Source organism: Aethalodelphis obliquidens, unplaced genomic scaffold, assembly GCF_003676395.1.
Source record: "Aethalodelphis obliquidens isolate GAN/ISIS:26980383/991018 unplaced genomic scaffold, ASM367639v1 scaffold52, whole genome shotgun sequence".
NCBI classification, from domain to species: domain Eukaryota; kingdom Metazoa; phylum Chordata; class Mammalia; order Artiodactyla; family Delphinidae; genus Aethalodelphis; species Aethalodelphis obliquidens.
Genome location: NW_020837996.1, coordinates 15,353,193 through 15,368,967, shown reverse-complemented (window position 1 = coordinate 15,368,967; position 15,775 = coordinate 15,353,193). Strand labels below are relative to the sequence as shown.

The 15,775-nt window shown below is 37.6% G+C and overlaps 1 protein-coding gene across 5 annotated transcripts in view; it reads right to left on the bottom strand.

The window, feature by feature from the left end:
• Positions 1-1,054: 1,054 nt before the first annotated feature.
• RNF145 (ring finger protein 145) overlaps positions 1,055-15,775 on the bottom strand; it is a 65,326-nt gene continuing 50,605 nt past the window's right edge. For all 5 annotated transcript variants that reach the window (XM_027084412.1, XM_027084416.1, XM_027084413.1 and 2 more), the window contains 4 exons: positions 13,595-13,777; positions 6,223-6,370; positions 4,968-5,324; positions 1,055-2,677 (listed from right to left, as the gene is read on the bottom strand). In XM_027084412.1, the coding sequence (XP_026940213.1) occupies positions 2,294-2,677; positions 4,968-5,324; positions 6,223-6,370; positions 13,595-13,777 (1,072 nt within the window). In that variant the 3' untranslated portion in view covers positions 1,055-2,293. The remainder of the gene's footprint in view (positions 2,678-4,967; positions 5,325-6,222; positions 6,371-13,594; positions 13,778-15,775) is intronic.

The following is a 15,775-nucleotide window of genomic DNA, read 5'->3' as shown; positions in this document are numbered from 1 at the left end:
ATCCCACATGCCGCAGAGCAACTAAGCCTGTGCGCCACAACTACTGAGCCTCCACTCTAGGGCCCACGAGCCACAACTACTGAGCCCGTGTGCCACAACTACTGAAGCCCACACGCCTAGAGCCCGTGCTCCGCAACAAGAGAAGCCACCACAGTGAGAAGCCCGTGCACCACAACCAAGAGTAGCCCCCGCTCACTGCAACTAGAGAAAGCCCGTGCACAGCAACGAAGACCCAACACAGCCAAAAATAAAAATAAATAAAATAAAATAAATTTATTTAAAAAAAACTGTTTTGTAATATGAAACTATGACAAAGAAACAGTTTTATGAAAACATCTGAGAACTTTTCCTGAAGTCTATATGAGAGAGTCAGTCCTTTGGTGCTTAAGGATGGCCCAGTTCGCTGTGCCATAAATAATTTCAACTTCATATGCAATTTTATTCCTTTAAACAAGGCACCAAACATTTAATATTTGAATATGTACCTTTTACACAAGGGCTGAAATTCAGTTGTTGTTGTTTTTTTTTGAAATTCAGTTTTAAATCCAAGATTGCTGCTAGGTTTTTGGACAACAGCCTGACTACCACCAGAGGGTGCCATCTGCTGTTTTCTGCCTGACCAGGATCACCAAAAGGACGGTGAGAAACTTCCGGCTATACCTGGGGAGAAATCCATTCTGGTCTAGCCACTTCCTTTCTAATTGTAAAATCATGCTGGTGTCAGGCTAGTTGGATAGAATCACCCAGGAAGCTATGAAATGCACATTCTCAGGCACCCCAAAGGCTAACTCAGTAGGTCTGAAGTGGGGTTCAGAAATGCGTAATTTTTTTAAAAAGTTCCCTAGATACTTCTGATGCAGAGCTAGGTTTGCTACCACTGGTGTAGAAGATTTCAAAGAACTGATCCTTTTCAATCAAAATGTTTTGCCATCTGCAGGGCATTTTTTGACAGGGATCAAGATATCAGAAGCCCAGCTGGATAAGCAAAACCTCCTGAAAACAGAATTTCGTTAAGACACCTTACAATAATAATTATCACAGAAATAAAACATTGTTATCTTCAAATTTAAATTTATTAAGACATTCAGCTATGTCTGTCAGTCTACATCCAAATTTGCTACTAAAAATAAAATAAAGTCACGTCCCACATTAGGAATACCGAGTCTGAAAAACACTTTTTGAGCCAAGCCTATTGTATAAATAAATGACTAGTTTCTTTTCATATCAAAATTCCCATAAAAAATTACATTCCCCCCCTCCCCAGTTCTACCTGTAGCCATGATGAATGTAAAAATTTAAATATGACAAATCCTTGTCAAAGAAAAGGTGCAAAGTCTATTAACAGCTTTAAAAGTGGCATTTGCAGAGTGTGATCATACAGTTATGTACTCATTCCCAAAGTGCAAATATTGCCATAATTTAACACTGTTTTGATTCAGTTGCAAGAATTAAACATTACACAGGATTGAAAAGTACACTTAGGGCCTTTATCAGTGCCCTAAAGCCCTTCCCACTTTGGTCTCCTATACTAACGTGGACTCCAAAGTGTTCATTAGAGTTTTAGTTTACTTCACACAGCCAACACAGTATACGATGTATTAACAAAAGTTTCATATACATCAAAATATTGAAGACTCCATCATAAAGTTCAAGAGTCTCAGATTACATGAATGCACCCGCAAGGCCCAAGTGCCCACCCACCCCCTCCCCCAAAGCACATACGAAGTATGAGCGTGCTTCAATCTTTGAATACAATCAATGCTTTTACGTCTTTGATTTCATTTCAGTGCTGTACAAATAATCACCTGACTGAGTTCCAATTAACTGAGGGAAAAGGGGGTAGAGAAAAGGGCTGGTCACCACTCATACTCTGTAACAAGAATGGTCCTGTCCCATAGAAAGTGAAATATCAGTTCCACTTCTGCCTGCTTCCTCCCACGGTGTCCTCACGCTCTTTATCCTCCTTTCTTTAGCCCCTTTCAGACACTCAAATCTGATTTTATTTATCCCTTACAAATCAGGGGCCGTTTCTGAAGTTGCTGAGGTCGAATTTTCTTGGCAAACCTCTACCAAACATCAGCATAGGATATATAAATACATTTTGATTAGCATACTTTGCAAAATTTCTCCCACAAAGTCAAGGGGATGAAAGCAGGTGGTCTCCACTGAGAGTACTTCCTGGATTAGATCCTTGGAATGTCAAGTTTCCTGCCTAATCACCTCATACATTCACTCCTCAAATCTGGGCACGAACTCCATCGTGAGTTAACTTCTCCTCCAGAGTAGCAAAGCATTACTCCTGCTGCTTTTCTTCTAGGCTGACCTCAACAGGATGTGCTGCATCTTTTGCGCTAAGAGGATTTTCCTTGGGATCACAAGTCCCTTCCTGGCTATCTGATCTTCTGGCAATGCACTCGTCATTGTCCCTAGAACCTTCTTGCACCCCAGTCCCCTGAGGATGCTCCTGGCCTGGGGGTACAGTACCTTCCTGAAGCACATTTTGCTCAGCTCCAGCAGGAGGCTGTGGAACCGGGTCAGCCCCTAACCCTGGCAGCTGCGAGGAGTTTTTGAGGTGGCAGTGGCACAGAGGGCAAGTCTCCTGGACATACAGCCACTTCTTGAGACACCCTGCGTGGAAGAAATGACTGCAAGGTGTGATCACAGCAGATTTCATGTCCTAAAATGGGAGAAAAAGATAATTCGTAAATGTCTATTATCTAAAATCTTTGCTGCTACGCTCGAGTTCTAGTTCCAACATTTCTTTCTCACAAATTCTCCAGAGAAAATTTGCAACACAGATCTTAGAATAAAACTCATTTTATATTTTTGTAATAATCTTCTTGCCATCAGAGACCCCTTTATACAAATAATACATGAACCACTGGCTAAGCAATTTTTAAAAAGAAGTAAAAACCAAAAATGAGTAAGAAACGACCTTCGTAACGGGGTTCGGACTTAGTATGAAACAAAGGTTATAAAACTGTAGCAGTATGATCACTGGGTCTCCACGAGTATAATTATAACCTCAGGAAATCTGATGAAGATTGGACTTTTTCCACTTTTTTCCTTCAACACAGCTCAACACATTATTCCATGATGAGATTATTGGCAAGGAGACAAAATCAGCCACATAACACCAGGGTATTGGCAAGGAAGTGGAAACTTCATTAGGGACAATGTACATCCCAGTTTTCACGATATAAGCCAGTGTTTTTTTCAAAGTGCATCAGAATCACCTGGAGTGCTGGCTAACCATGCATATTCTGGGGCCACCCCAGACCTACTGGATATCTGAAGATGGCATTCACAAATCCATAGGTAAAGCAAGCCACCCATGTGACTTTAATGCACACTTAAGTTTAATAACCACTGGAATAAGAAATGGTATACTTTGCACTAGTAGTCCTTGCATAAGATATATTTGGGGAGGGAAGGCTAGGGATATGAAGTTTAAATTGTAACAACATACATTTGGTTGATCAACCATTAATTTTGTTTAAAGTCCCAAAACAAGGAGTTGTGGCTATAATAGAAATTCCTTGCCAAGAACTGGTAACACCTGGGAGTCAACTTTTAAGCAGAAAGCCATCCAAGGAAGAGCAGCCAGCTAGGAAGGTAAGCAATTTGAGTTTTATTTTCAGTGTGATATCAGCAGGTAGTTCAAGCACCTCAAAAAAAGTGATGTGACAACAGGAAATACAAAAAGAGGACTCTCAAATCCCAGAGATGGTATATTTAGACATAGGCTGTTGAAGTTGATGTGCCACAAATCTGTCTTGGATATGCTTTGTCCTGCATACAACAAGGCTACCGAGCACAAAGGACCCAAAAGAAGACAATGACCACTTAACTTTGGGGGAATCTACATTGCTCCTCAATCCCCGCAAATGCAAAAACAACCTGGAAAATATTATTTTGCTAGTACCCAAAAGTATGCTCTAATAACAATCAAAAAGTGGCTGCTTAATTTTACTCTTAGGAAAAATTCTTATTCTAGATGGCCTTCACGCACAAACACATACACATCCCATCTACACTGTAAAGCAGCCTTGGAGCAAGTACCTCCTCTGTATACTCATTGACACTATCTATAGTTTTTTTCCCACCAGCCCACACTTTTTAAGAGTGATTTGAAAGGAACAGTTTGTGCTGTGGCCCAGAATTTCTGCCCATACTTCCAACAGTACAGTTAGCTGTAAAAAGCTTCTTACTCAATCACCCTCCTGCACAGGTGACTGGTGACTAAACTCTAGGCCGGTTGTTTGTTACTGTTGTATTTCCAAGCGGATTTAAATACTATCTTTCAATTATTGCTAGAAGGCAGTCATCAGCTATTGAGGGCTCACGTGCCAAAGATGCCAGGGAGGCCAACCATAATGTACACCAACTGGGTGCCTCTGCCATATCTCCTGCCCCCCACTTCCACACAGAGGCTGCATCCACCTCAGATATACCTCAGCCCACAGGGAAGCGCATACTCTCTCCACCTACGTCAAGTGAATGAACGTTTACTCCCTACCCTGGAAATACCAGAGGGAAAGAGTCAGAATCTTGGCACACCACTTTTCAGAAGTTGCTGACTCCTGAATGATAATATGTATTTGATTGTGTGTGTGTGTGTGTGTGTGTGTGTGTGTGTGTGTGTGTGTGTGTCTGTGTGTCTGTGTGTCTGTGTGTATTCAGGAGTAAATATAAAATACACCTGACCTGTTTTTCCTTTATTTATGGGTGAGCAATAATGTTGAAAATAACAATAAATTAGAACTTGAGGAACTAAATTTAAAACTTACTTTAGAAATAAAATGGAAATATTTTATCAGGTCTTTAATAATATCTGAGGCCCACTTTTTTTTTACCCAGGAGATAATTTCTGCCTGGAAATTTAACTTGAATTTGGATAATGTGGTTAAAGTTGCAAGGGATACATGGTATGAACCACCCAAATGGCTTCTTACTGTATGAGTTACCTGATAACAGATGGCACAAATATCATTGTGTTTCTCAAGCTGCTCTTTCGTAGCAATGGGTAATGATTTAATCTTATTCACAGCGTCCCTTCGGAGAAGGAAGCTCTTCCACCCCAGTTGGGCCCGAAGCCACACATTGTAGTAGGAATGGATGAAGATGATCATTGAGCCCATTACTGTCCATTCTCCAAAGATGGTCTCGGAGACGCCATAGGCCACCACACAGAGGGCCACGAGAAACTCCAGCAGGCGGTAAGTGCCGTTCACATAGTAGATGACATCATCCATGTTTTCTACTGGCTCTTTTCTGAATTCCTCAACCATAAATAAGACATAAATAAAAAGTGTTCCTAGAACCTGAAAAAAAAAAGATGTATATAATCACTAATAAAGTTTTTCCTAGACTTTAAGTGATAACACATTACTAATATCTTTAGTATATCAGATTTCATATCCATAGGAGACACTGGTACAATTAAAATGTGGGTGATCTCAGTAATACAGATCTTTGATACTGAAAAGTACCCTGAGATATAACTTTACTAAAATGATTCTGATTAGTAATCAGTCTTCTCTGACATTCTTTCCTTCTTTCCCCTGGTCACCAAAACCCTCACAATTCTATCTAAAATTTCCTAATTCTGTACTCATATCTATTCCTCAACTTTCAAAGAACCTTTACTTCTACAAGAAACAATGAATAAATCTTTATTGCCAGTGCTACGTTTTTCTTTTACTTGTTACTGATTAGGCAGCCAAGATACACTTTTAAGTTACAGTAAGTTTATCCATTCCATGGTAACATTGTGTGTGTGTGTGCGTGTAAAGTATATATCATGTCCGTGTAATACATACACAGGTATCATTTATTTATATACATTATGAAACTATGCATATTTTTGAGTGGGCAAAATGCGCTCCAAACAAGCACTAAAATCTTTTAATATTTTATAGTTACTTATCTATTTAAGATTTACATGACAGTTCTGTATCATATCATTTTGAAAAAGAGATATTGCAAAGTTTAATTACCTTGATTAAAAAAAACTACAGTGACAGATAGGCTTAGTATTTTAATAACCTACCTTCTAACGCCTATGCTCAAATAATGTAATGCATTCTAGTAAAGAGGATGGGAAGTAATCACCTAAATAGACCACTTATCATCATTAATCTTGAAAAAGTTTAATTCCTTTCCTGGAAGGAAAAGTAAGAAAATCAGTTATTATATAAAGTTAATTAATCCTGGGCTTACCTGAAGAGAGGTGAGAATGCTGCTAGAAATAATGATAAGAAGCCAAAAATCCATGTGGAAAAACTGGCAAATCATATAAGCCATATATGCAGGGAACACCAGTAAAAATAAACAAAGGCTCACGGCACGGAAGTGTTTCCATAAACTCCTAGAGAAAGAAAAGTATCCTTTTAACATGCCTGTAACCTAGCAGCACCACTAACCAATCTTGTGCCATGCTTCAATTTCACAGCATTTTACTGCACACCCTTCTCCATGCCAGTCACAGTGCTAGATTTCAGGGCAAGTCATGTCAAAGGCTTCAAAGCACCTTTTCTCTTAACACCCCATACTCAGTCAATTGACAAGTACCACCAATTCTTTTTTTTTTTTCTGAATAGTTTGCTTTCAATCTCATTCCAAGCAATCTCAAAGCAATCTCAAAGCGATGTCAGGCTTTTATAGCATTAAACTTCAACAATTTTAACAGTAATGTGCTGTCTTAAATTGTGACGTCCTCTCCTCACCTGCACCACCCTGGATGAAAATCTCTGCAGCCGTGAGTGCAGTGTTACTAAGAGGAATGGCTCTCCGATGAGCAGGGGTATTACCCCTCACATCTGTTGAGGTTGGGGAAAAACTATGAACCACTGCACTTTAAGACCTACTAGCTGATCTTCCTTCCCTTCTAGCCCCTGTTCCTAGAGAGATTAATCGTTCTAAAGCTCTGCTAGCATAATACTGTCAATACCTTCTCTAAACTTCCTAGCCTGGCATTTTAGGTCCTCCACTCCCAATTTTTTTTTTTAAAGCCTTTTTTAAATTTATTTTTCGGGGGCTGTGTTGGGTCTTTGTTGCTGCACGCGGGCTTTCTCTAGTTGCGGCGAGCGGGGGCTACTCTTCGTTGCAGTGTGCGAGCTTCTTATTGCGATGGCTTCTCTTGTTGCAGAGCACGGGCTCCAGCAGTTGCAGCATGCAAGCTCAGTAGTTGTGGCCCACAGGCTTAGTTGCTCCGCAGCATGTGGGATCTTCCCAGACGAGGGCTTGAACCCATGTCCCCGCACTGGCAGGTGGATTCTCAACCACTGTGACACCAGGGAAGTCCCTATCACTCCCAATTTTTTGGTCCAAACTTGCCAACATCTGTCCCTCACTACAAGCAAAGATGGTTAACTCTCTTCCCAAAAAGACACAAGCACTCTTAAAAATCCCACCAGAAATGCCTGCATTCCACTCTCTCCTTTTCTAAACGCTTTAGACTAGCTCAAGCTAAACAAATATATTTATACAGGTAATGATATCCTTTCCCCAGGAATCACCTACCGTCTCAGAATTCTTAACATCTGTACCAAACAATCATACAATAAATTGAAGCACTGCTTCAATATATAGATATTTATATATAATATTTTATACATTACGTATCATATACACCTAAACATTCTTACTTATATTTTTATTTTATATTTATTATTTAAATAAAAATATTTTATATATATACACACATTTAAAAAAAGTCTTATCACCCATATTTAATCTCCTCAAAAATAGGATAACTCCAGCTCCTAAGCACAGAGGCTTGTTTGAAATAAGTGCCAAATAAAACTTGAAAACTTATTTCTGCTTGACATTTTTCAAATTATTTTCCATCAATTACTACCTTTTCTTACCTACCCATCTATCCACCCAAGTGCAAAGCCCTATGATATAAGCAGGACAAAAGTTAATTGTGGTCATTACACAGCAGAACCATTCCATGTATAACTTTATGCTTTTAAGACACCCAACAAGTCAAGAAATTTCTTAGACTTAGATTTCAGCTTCTGATTCCACTTGAATCCTCCTTGTCAATAGTGGAATACACAGCAGGAGTCCCCTAGTTATGGCAAAAGGAGAAGGAACATAATCTTTTCTTTTATTTAGCTCTTCGTACATTGTACTATTCTAACAGCTCATTCCTTAAATATACCCCAAATTTAATACAGATTGTAAACCAACTTCTAAAAGAAAAATGACACAAAACCCTCCCCCAACAAGTGCCTTAAGCAGAACCTTGAAAAAATCTTTTTGTGCAATAATAAAAAAGGTATGATTTCCACCCCCTACAAGTTTATTATTTACTTTATATATCCCATTTATAAGACAAATGATGATGTAATGACTTATTACCCCAAAAGGGGTTTAAAGAGGAAAAAAAAAAGATGCTAGATACTTCCATTTCCTTGGTAAATAAAAGCCAAAGTTGGAGTAATTTTTTAACATAAGGATCACAAATCTAGAAAGAAATCAGCGTGAGCCCCAAACAGCCATCCCCTCTCTTAAAAAAACTCAATTACAATCTATGTAAACTGAATATCAAGTCCTAAATCATTTAATGATTCTTTAATAAAAACAAACACAGATTATTTAAAAACATTACGAGGAAACATGAATTTCAACCAATATAGTTTAAAGCTCATAGCCACAATAATTATGCTGTTTTAATTAAATATCAGCATCTGTGATATGTTCTCAAGTCCATGTGAAGTATCTCAAGGAGACAGAAGAGTAACATAAATCATCCTGCCTACCTTTAACTCTACTACAACATAGGTGGGAGGAAAAATAACCACACTAAGTTAAATGCTATACTGTGTGGGACTGTCCACCGTTAGCAAGTCTGATAAGAAAGTAAATTATTATTCTGGTTAAAATTAAAGCTAGGTACTTTGGAAAGTGTTTTACATCTTTTCTTGTCACACATTTTTCTTATGAGAAGTTAAGGGACAAATATAAACCTGCCACAGTAGCCCTGCTTTGAGATTCCAAACTTTTACTTTTTTTAAAGAAAAGCAGGCAGTAGTTATAATAGGGCAATTTGCCCTAAAACTTTAAATATATTTTTCAAAATCAAGCTAGCTGTGATTCACTTATATAATTTACATATATATACAAACATGTATTTATACATATACACAGAAAAGTAAATATAACATGATGCCAACAGTTTTAAACTTACGTCTGATTTCTGTTTTATATATACACAAACATTACATACATATTTATCCTTATTTAAGCAGTTAAAATTCAATAAAAATCTAATTTAAAATTAAACATAAAACGAATAGTGGGGCTTCCCTGGTGGCGCAGTGGTTGAGAGTCCGCCTGCTGATGCAGGGGACACGGGTTCGTGCCCCAGTCCGGGAAGATCCCACATGCCGCGGAGCGGCTGGTCCCGTGAGCCATGGCCGCTGAGCCTGCGTGTCCGGAGCCTGTGCTCCGCAACGGGAGAGGCCACAACAGTGAGAGGAGCGCGTACCGCCAAAAAAAAAAAAAAAAAAAAACCAAAAACGAATAGCGGAATTTGAAACTCTGCTATATCATTTGAATACAGTAGACTCTAGTTGTAAAATTCCTTGCTAACAAATGTAATAAAATTCCTGGATAAAAGTAACAATTATATCTACAGCTAAAACTATCTGAGACACATTTTTAAGTTTAAACACTGGAAATTACCTCCAGTCCTAGCAACACCAAGATGTGTGAGGATTTTCCCCTAATAGTTACTTCCTTAACGACAGAGAGAAGCAGAGTTTCAATATTACCATTTAATTGTTAACCTAATGTGAGAATTAGGAAATTTTTCCATTTCCTTTTTTAATGGTACACTTAATTGAATTAATTACAAACCTGGTACACTTAATTGAATTAATCACAATCCTCTGTTCAGAATGCACTATCGTTATTGGTCTGTGCATGTCCCCCTTTTTTATTAGTTCGTAATCCAATTAGCTATTTTAAATACCTGAAATGTAGCAAGCATTCATGAACCCATCTCCCCGTACAAAAGAGGCCCTGGACCATGTGGCAGGCCAGCCTAGTCCATGTCCTGCCTCCCTCCACCCAATGAAACCATTTCATGAGTCCTGTACTCTTCACTCTCTTGCTTGCTTCCCTTTCTACAGTTTTGTTTATCCATATGTACTCCTAAAGAGTGTATTTTAAAATTCTGTTTTTGACATAAAAATAACATTCTAGGGCTTCCCTGGTGGCGCAGTGGTTGAGAGTCTGCCTGCCAATGCAGGGGACACGGGTTCGTGCCCCGGTCCGGGAAGATCCCACATGCTGCGGAGCAGCTAGGCCCGTGAGCCATGGCCGCTGGGCCTGTGCGTCGGGAGCCTGTGCTCCGCAATGGGAGAGGCCACAACAGTGAGAGGTCCGCGTACCGCAAAACAAAACAAAACAAAACAAAACATTCTATATTGTCATCTTTGGGGATTTACTTTATATATTGCTATGAATCATTCAAAATGTTTAATGCATCACTATGTTTTTAACATTCCACTGTGACTATTATCACATTATTCACCCCCTTTCCTGTTTGATTGGCACATGATTTGTTCCCAGGTTTTTGCTATTGTGAGTTGTGCTATGAACATTCTTCTACATGTCCCTCCTGAACATGCACAAGAATGTCTTGAGTATCTACGTAGGAGGAGACAATGCTAAACTGTTTTCCAAAGTGATTACACTAATTTACACTCCCACCAGAAACGTGGGATATCTGGGGACCTATGTTTTCTTCTACCCTAGGTATCAGCTGACTTTCTTTCCTCTCTCTCCCTTCCTTCCTTCTTTTCTATTATTTATTCATTGCCACTTCCACAGGTTTAAAACAGTATCTCACAGCAGTCTTGATTCACATTTCTCTGACCACTAAAGACACTGAACCTCTCTTCATATTCATTGTTTCCGCTTTCACTAAAAGGCTGATGATGTATTTTATCCACTTCTCTCACCAATCTGAGCTATTTACATATATATTCTTGATAGTAATTCTTGAGGAAGTGTGAATACTATAAATATCTTCTCCCAGGTTTGTAACTATCATTTCTAATACAAGTTTCCTTTAGGTTTAGAAAATGTTATTAATTTTGATAGTTAGATTTATCATTCTTTTCTTTCATAATCATAGTCATTCTTAGTCTCAGTCTTTCACAGCCAGTTCCATCAGTTTAATAATTTTTTTTTCCTACTTGAAGGTCCAAAATATACTACTCTATGCAGATTTAATTTTTTATTTTGACATTTAAGGCTCTACCATTCTGGAGTTGATTCTTTTGTTTACGGCTGTGAGACAGGAATCCAATTCCACCTTTTTCCAATTAGAAACCAATTTTTTCCAGCTACATTACAGAAGAGAACCACCTGCCCCACTCATCTAACATGCCACTTCGGCCATACACCAAAGTCCCATATATATATGGACCTGTCTGGGGGCTCTGTTCCATTGGTCAAGTTGTCTATACTTGAGCCAATTATTATAAAAACTTCACAGTATCTCCTATTGTGAGTGAAATAAACTTTATCTTTCTCAAATTGTCTGTTTGATTTCAATATGGATTTATACTGGTTTCAAAGAATGAGCAGGGGTGGGGGGATAGTCTTTCTATTGTCTGAAAGCATTTGTTTAAAACAGGGATATCTGCTCCTTCAAAGTTTGGTAGAACTTTCCTATAACACCATCTGAGTTAGGATGTTTACCATTTGCTTCCATTTCTTTAACAGAACTATCCAAGCTTTTTAATTCTTAAGTCAGCTCTAATAAGTTTTATTTTTCTCACAACTTTTCCATTTCATTTGTTTTAAAAAGTACTGCCATTTAACTGTTGATTGTACATTCTAATTACCATAGGCAGTAGTGGGAGAGAAGTAAGAACAGAACCGTAACTGTTCATTCCTATCTCATCCTGTCACAACCAAGAGCCTCTCTTGCCTCAGGCCAATTAATGCTGCTACAGACACGAGTAACAACAGTGACACCAATCCAAAATAACCACTCCACACCAACACACAGGGCTTCTCAGTCTTGCTTCTTTCCCTCTAAATTTCCTCTGTATTTGATCTTGGAGGAAGAAGCCAGTAATGATGCTAGTTCAGCACCCTGGAAGGACCCAGAACTGAATTTACTGGTGCCTGTGGCAGTGAAATTATGGTCTTATTTCTCTCTCTTTTCCAAACTTTCTATTGTATTATATCAGTCTTTTAATTGGTATAATTAATAATACTAAAGGATACTGCCAGAGATGACAAAATAGTAACTGTACTTAGGTCAAAACCCCAATTTAAGTGACTATTTAACTAAGTTCACCATTGAATTCAACATCTTAAATGCTTCTGCTGAGAAACCTTAAACCTAAAAACCAAATCTCAAATAAGTATAATGATTAAAATTATCTGAAACATATCCAAGAGCTTTGAGCTTATTTAAATTAAATTGACTCTTTCAGCCATTCTATGGGTTTGACAAGTTTTCAGAATATTTGGCAATATGGGATATGGGGATAGAAAGATAAATCTGATTAACTATAATTAAAATGTTAATTTCCTTACTTATAAAGCACCACCAAGGAAGCAATTAAATCGGGTATTTCAATAATCAATAATCAGAGTATGTAGAAGCATGCTGGAAAAAAATAGTGGCACTGAGTTTTAAGCAATTCCTTATAGAAAATCCTTGTATAAATTACCATAAGCCTACCATTAGGTAGGTTACACTCCTACCATTCTTAGATATCCACTGAATTATACATATTTACATCATAGTATCTTAAAGAGCCAAATAATTTGACTTTTATTCCTTATGAAAATTTCTGTAATATGAGATGAATATGAATCCAGCTGGTCCCATAAGGTGTCAAGAACCCCCATTATAACCTCAGTTAGCTGCAAAACGCCATCAGATGAGACTGTTATTCCATAAATGCCTATCGTTTTTTGGTTTTTTTTTCCGGTACGCGGGCCTCTCATTGTTGTGGCCTCTTCCATTGCGGAGCACAGGCTCCGGACGCACAGGCTCAGCGGCCATGGCTCACGGGCCCAGCTGCTTGGCGACATGTGGGATCTTCCTGGACTGGGGCACGAACCCGTGTTCCCTGCATCGGCAGGCGGACTCTCAACCACTGTGCCACCAGGGAAGCCCCATAAATGCCCATCTTTATGATTGTCTGAAACCTTTATTTTTCTCTCCTTCATTTGCCCTTTCTCTCAATGCTTCCTCTCCTTTAGCACTGCACAGAATAAAATTGTATATTATTTGTTATATTTACTGTGCTGAATTTTATGCTCTACATTCTTAATTTTAAAACTGTATAAGTATAAAAAAGTACTACATTTCTCTGAAGAAGAAAAAGCTGATTTGTAATTACTTGGCCTTTAATGTGACTTTTTATATACAAGAATGTTGAGAAAAAAAAAACAGAAAAGTCAAATACATACAAAAAATAAAAAGGTAAACTTGTTAATAAGCTAATACCAATTATTTACCCATCTTGTCTCTAAACAATACCTAGATCTTCAGACAACAAACTTATGTAAACAATATGACAAAAATTTCTTTTAGGAAGTTTCTTACTTGTCTCGAGATGCTCCCAGCGCCAAAACAATAGGATCTGCAATCTCTAACATAGACTGCAGGATAGAAGCTACAACAATGAAAAGGATAATACTGAGCAGGAATGCCCGGTGAACAACCTGCAGCTCTATCAGACCAGTCTGCACTGCCAGGATTAACAGCGTAACTCCTTCTGTCATGCCCCTAGAAAAGCACACGTTTTTGGAAAAACAAACAATAATCAGAATCACATTTAATTCCGAGGGAAAATAATCCAAAGGCTTAGACTGTTATTACATATTTGTGATCTATTCTGACTTCGACAAAACAACTTGATCAGAATATTAATGTCAGTGTAATAATATACAAGCATAATGGATCACTACATGTGCAAAACATAATAGCTATAATTTTAGCATACAGTGAGAAGAAAAAAAGCAACTTCTCAGATAAATAAAAGTATTCAAACCAGGCTTGGCTAACGAGTCAGACTCCTACCATTCTTAGATATCCACTGAATTATATACATATTTACATCATGAGCTATATCCCGATTATAAAATAGAGAACCACAGGTGAATGTCTCTATAATCTTGGAGTAGGGAAGGTCTATTTAAGAAGACCATAAGAACCAGACACGTAAACAAAAATACTTTTTTTGAAATTCAATTTCCATATGGAAAATATATACAAAGTCCTAAGACCTTTTTATCCTATTGACTTGAATTATAAAGAATCTTACAAATAAACGAGAAATGAGCCAAGGACAGGTACAGTTTTCAGATACACAAATTAGCAAATATTTCAAAGCCTGATGACCCAAGTACTGACAAGGAATGTAAAAAAATATGGGCAGACTAATGTTGAGATATAAACAGGTAAAATGTTTCTGGAGAAGAATTGCTAATAAATTTAAAATGTACATATCCTTCAATTCAATAATATTACTAGTAATTTACCCTATGGATGTACTACAAAAGTTAAGATATACAGATATAGATTTTTAAGATATACACACACACACACACACACACACACACACAGATTTGAGAGATAAAGTGAACAATGGAACATGTTATGTGACATCATGGGGATACAATCAGTAAAATCCAGACTGAAAAACTAAGTAGGACAAACAATCCGATGTCTTCAACAAATAACATTAAAGGGAAAAAATAAAGAGATAGCAGGAAACTAAATATTGAAAGAGACTTAAGAGGCATACCAGTCAACTACAACATGGGCATTATTTGGATCCTGAGTTGAGCAAACAAAATGTTTTTTAAAATTTAGACAGATAATTAGGGAAATATGAACATCAACTGGGTATCTGATGTCAAGGAATTCTTCTATCAGAAATGAATGCTCTATTGTAGTTATGGTTTTTTCCTAAGAGATTTAGAGGTAAAATAATATTATATCTGGGATTTGCTCCAAACAAATGCAGCTAGGGAGGGGGTGTTATGGGACAAGGTAGGTGGAATTGACAGGGGCACACAACACACAACACTGGCCATATTACTGGAGATGGGTGCCAGATACATACATAGGGGTTCATTTTACTATTTTCTCAGCTTTACTGGTTTAAAATTTTCCTAATTAAGGGTTTAAAAAGAGAGACATGAACAAAGACACTCATAGCAGCATTATTTTTAAATAGCAAAAAAAAAAAAAAAGATACATTATTTTTGCAATACTGTGCATTCATCGAAAAGAATGAGGTGTATGTGTTGACATAAAAACAAAACAAAAAACCTATCTAAACCATATTAAGTGACAAGATAAGGTACAGAACAATGTGTATAGTATGTGGAAAAGACTATATATACTTTTCCCTATAAGAAATGTTTTAAATTACCATCTATAGCTGTTACCTTTGGGGAGAGGAAATGGGAAGTAGGGGAAGAAAGTTGTCATTTTCCATTTTGTGCTTTCTGAATGGTATGAATTCTGTGAACTTAAACATGAATTATTTTTCTGTCTTGTCCCCACTCCCTTTTTCCATTATAAAGGTGTTAGCTGGGACTGGCAGGAAAATTACAGAGCATAGGTTTTTTCTTTTCTGTCATTAAAAAACTAATACACAACAAATTAAAATTTCCCCTCAATTTACAAGGTACTCAGCATCTACTAATCATGAAATAGTCCATAAAAATTTAAATACTTTAAGAAGAGGTTACATAAACTTATATAAATGAAACC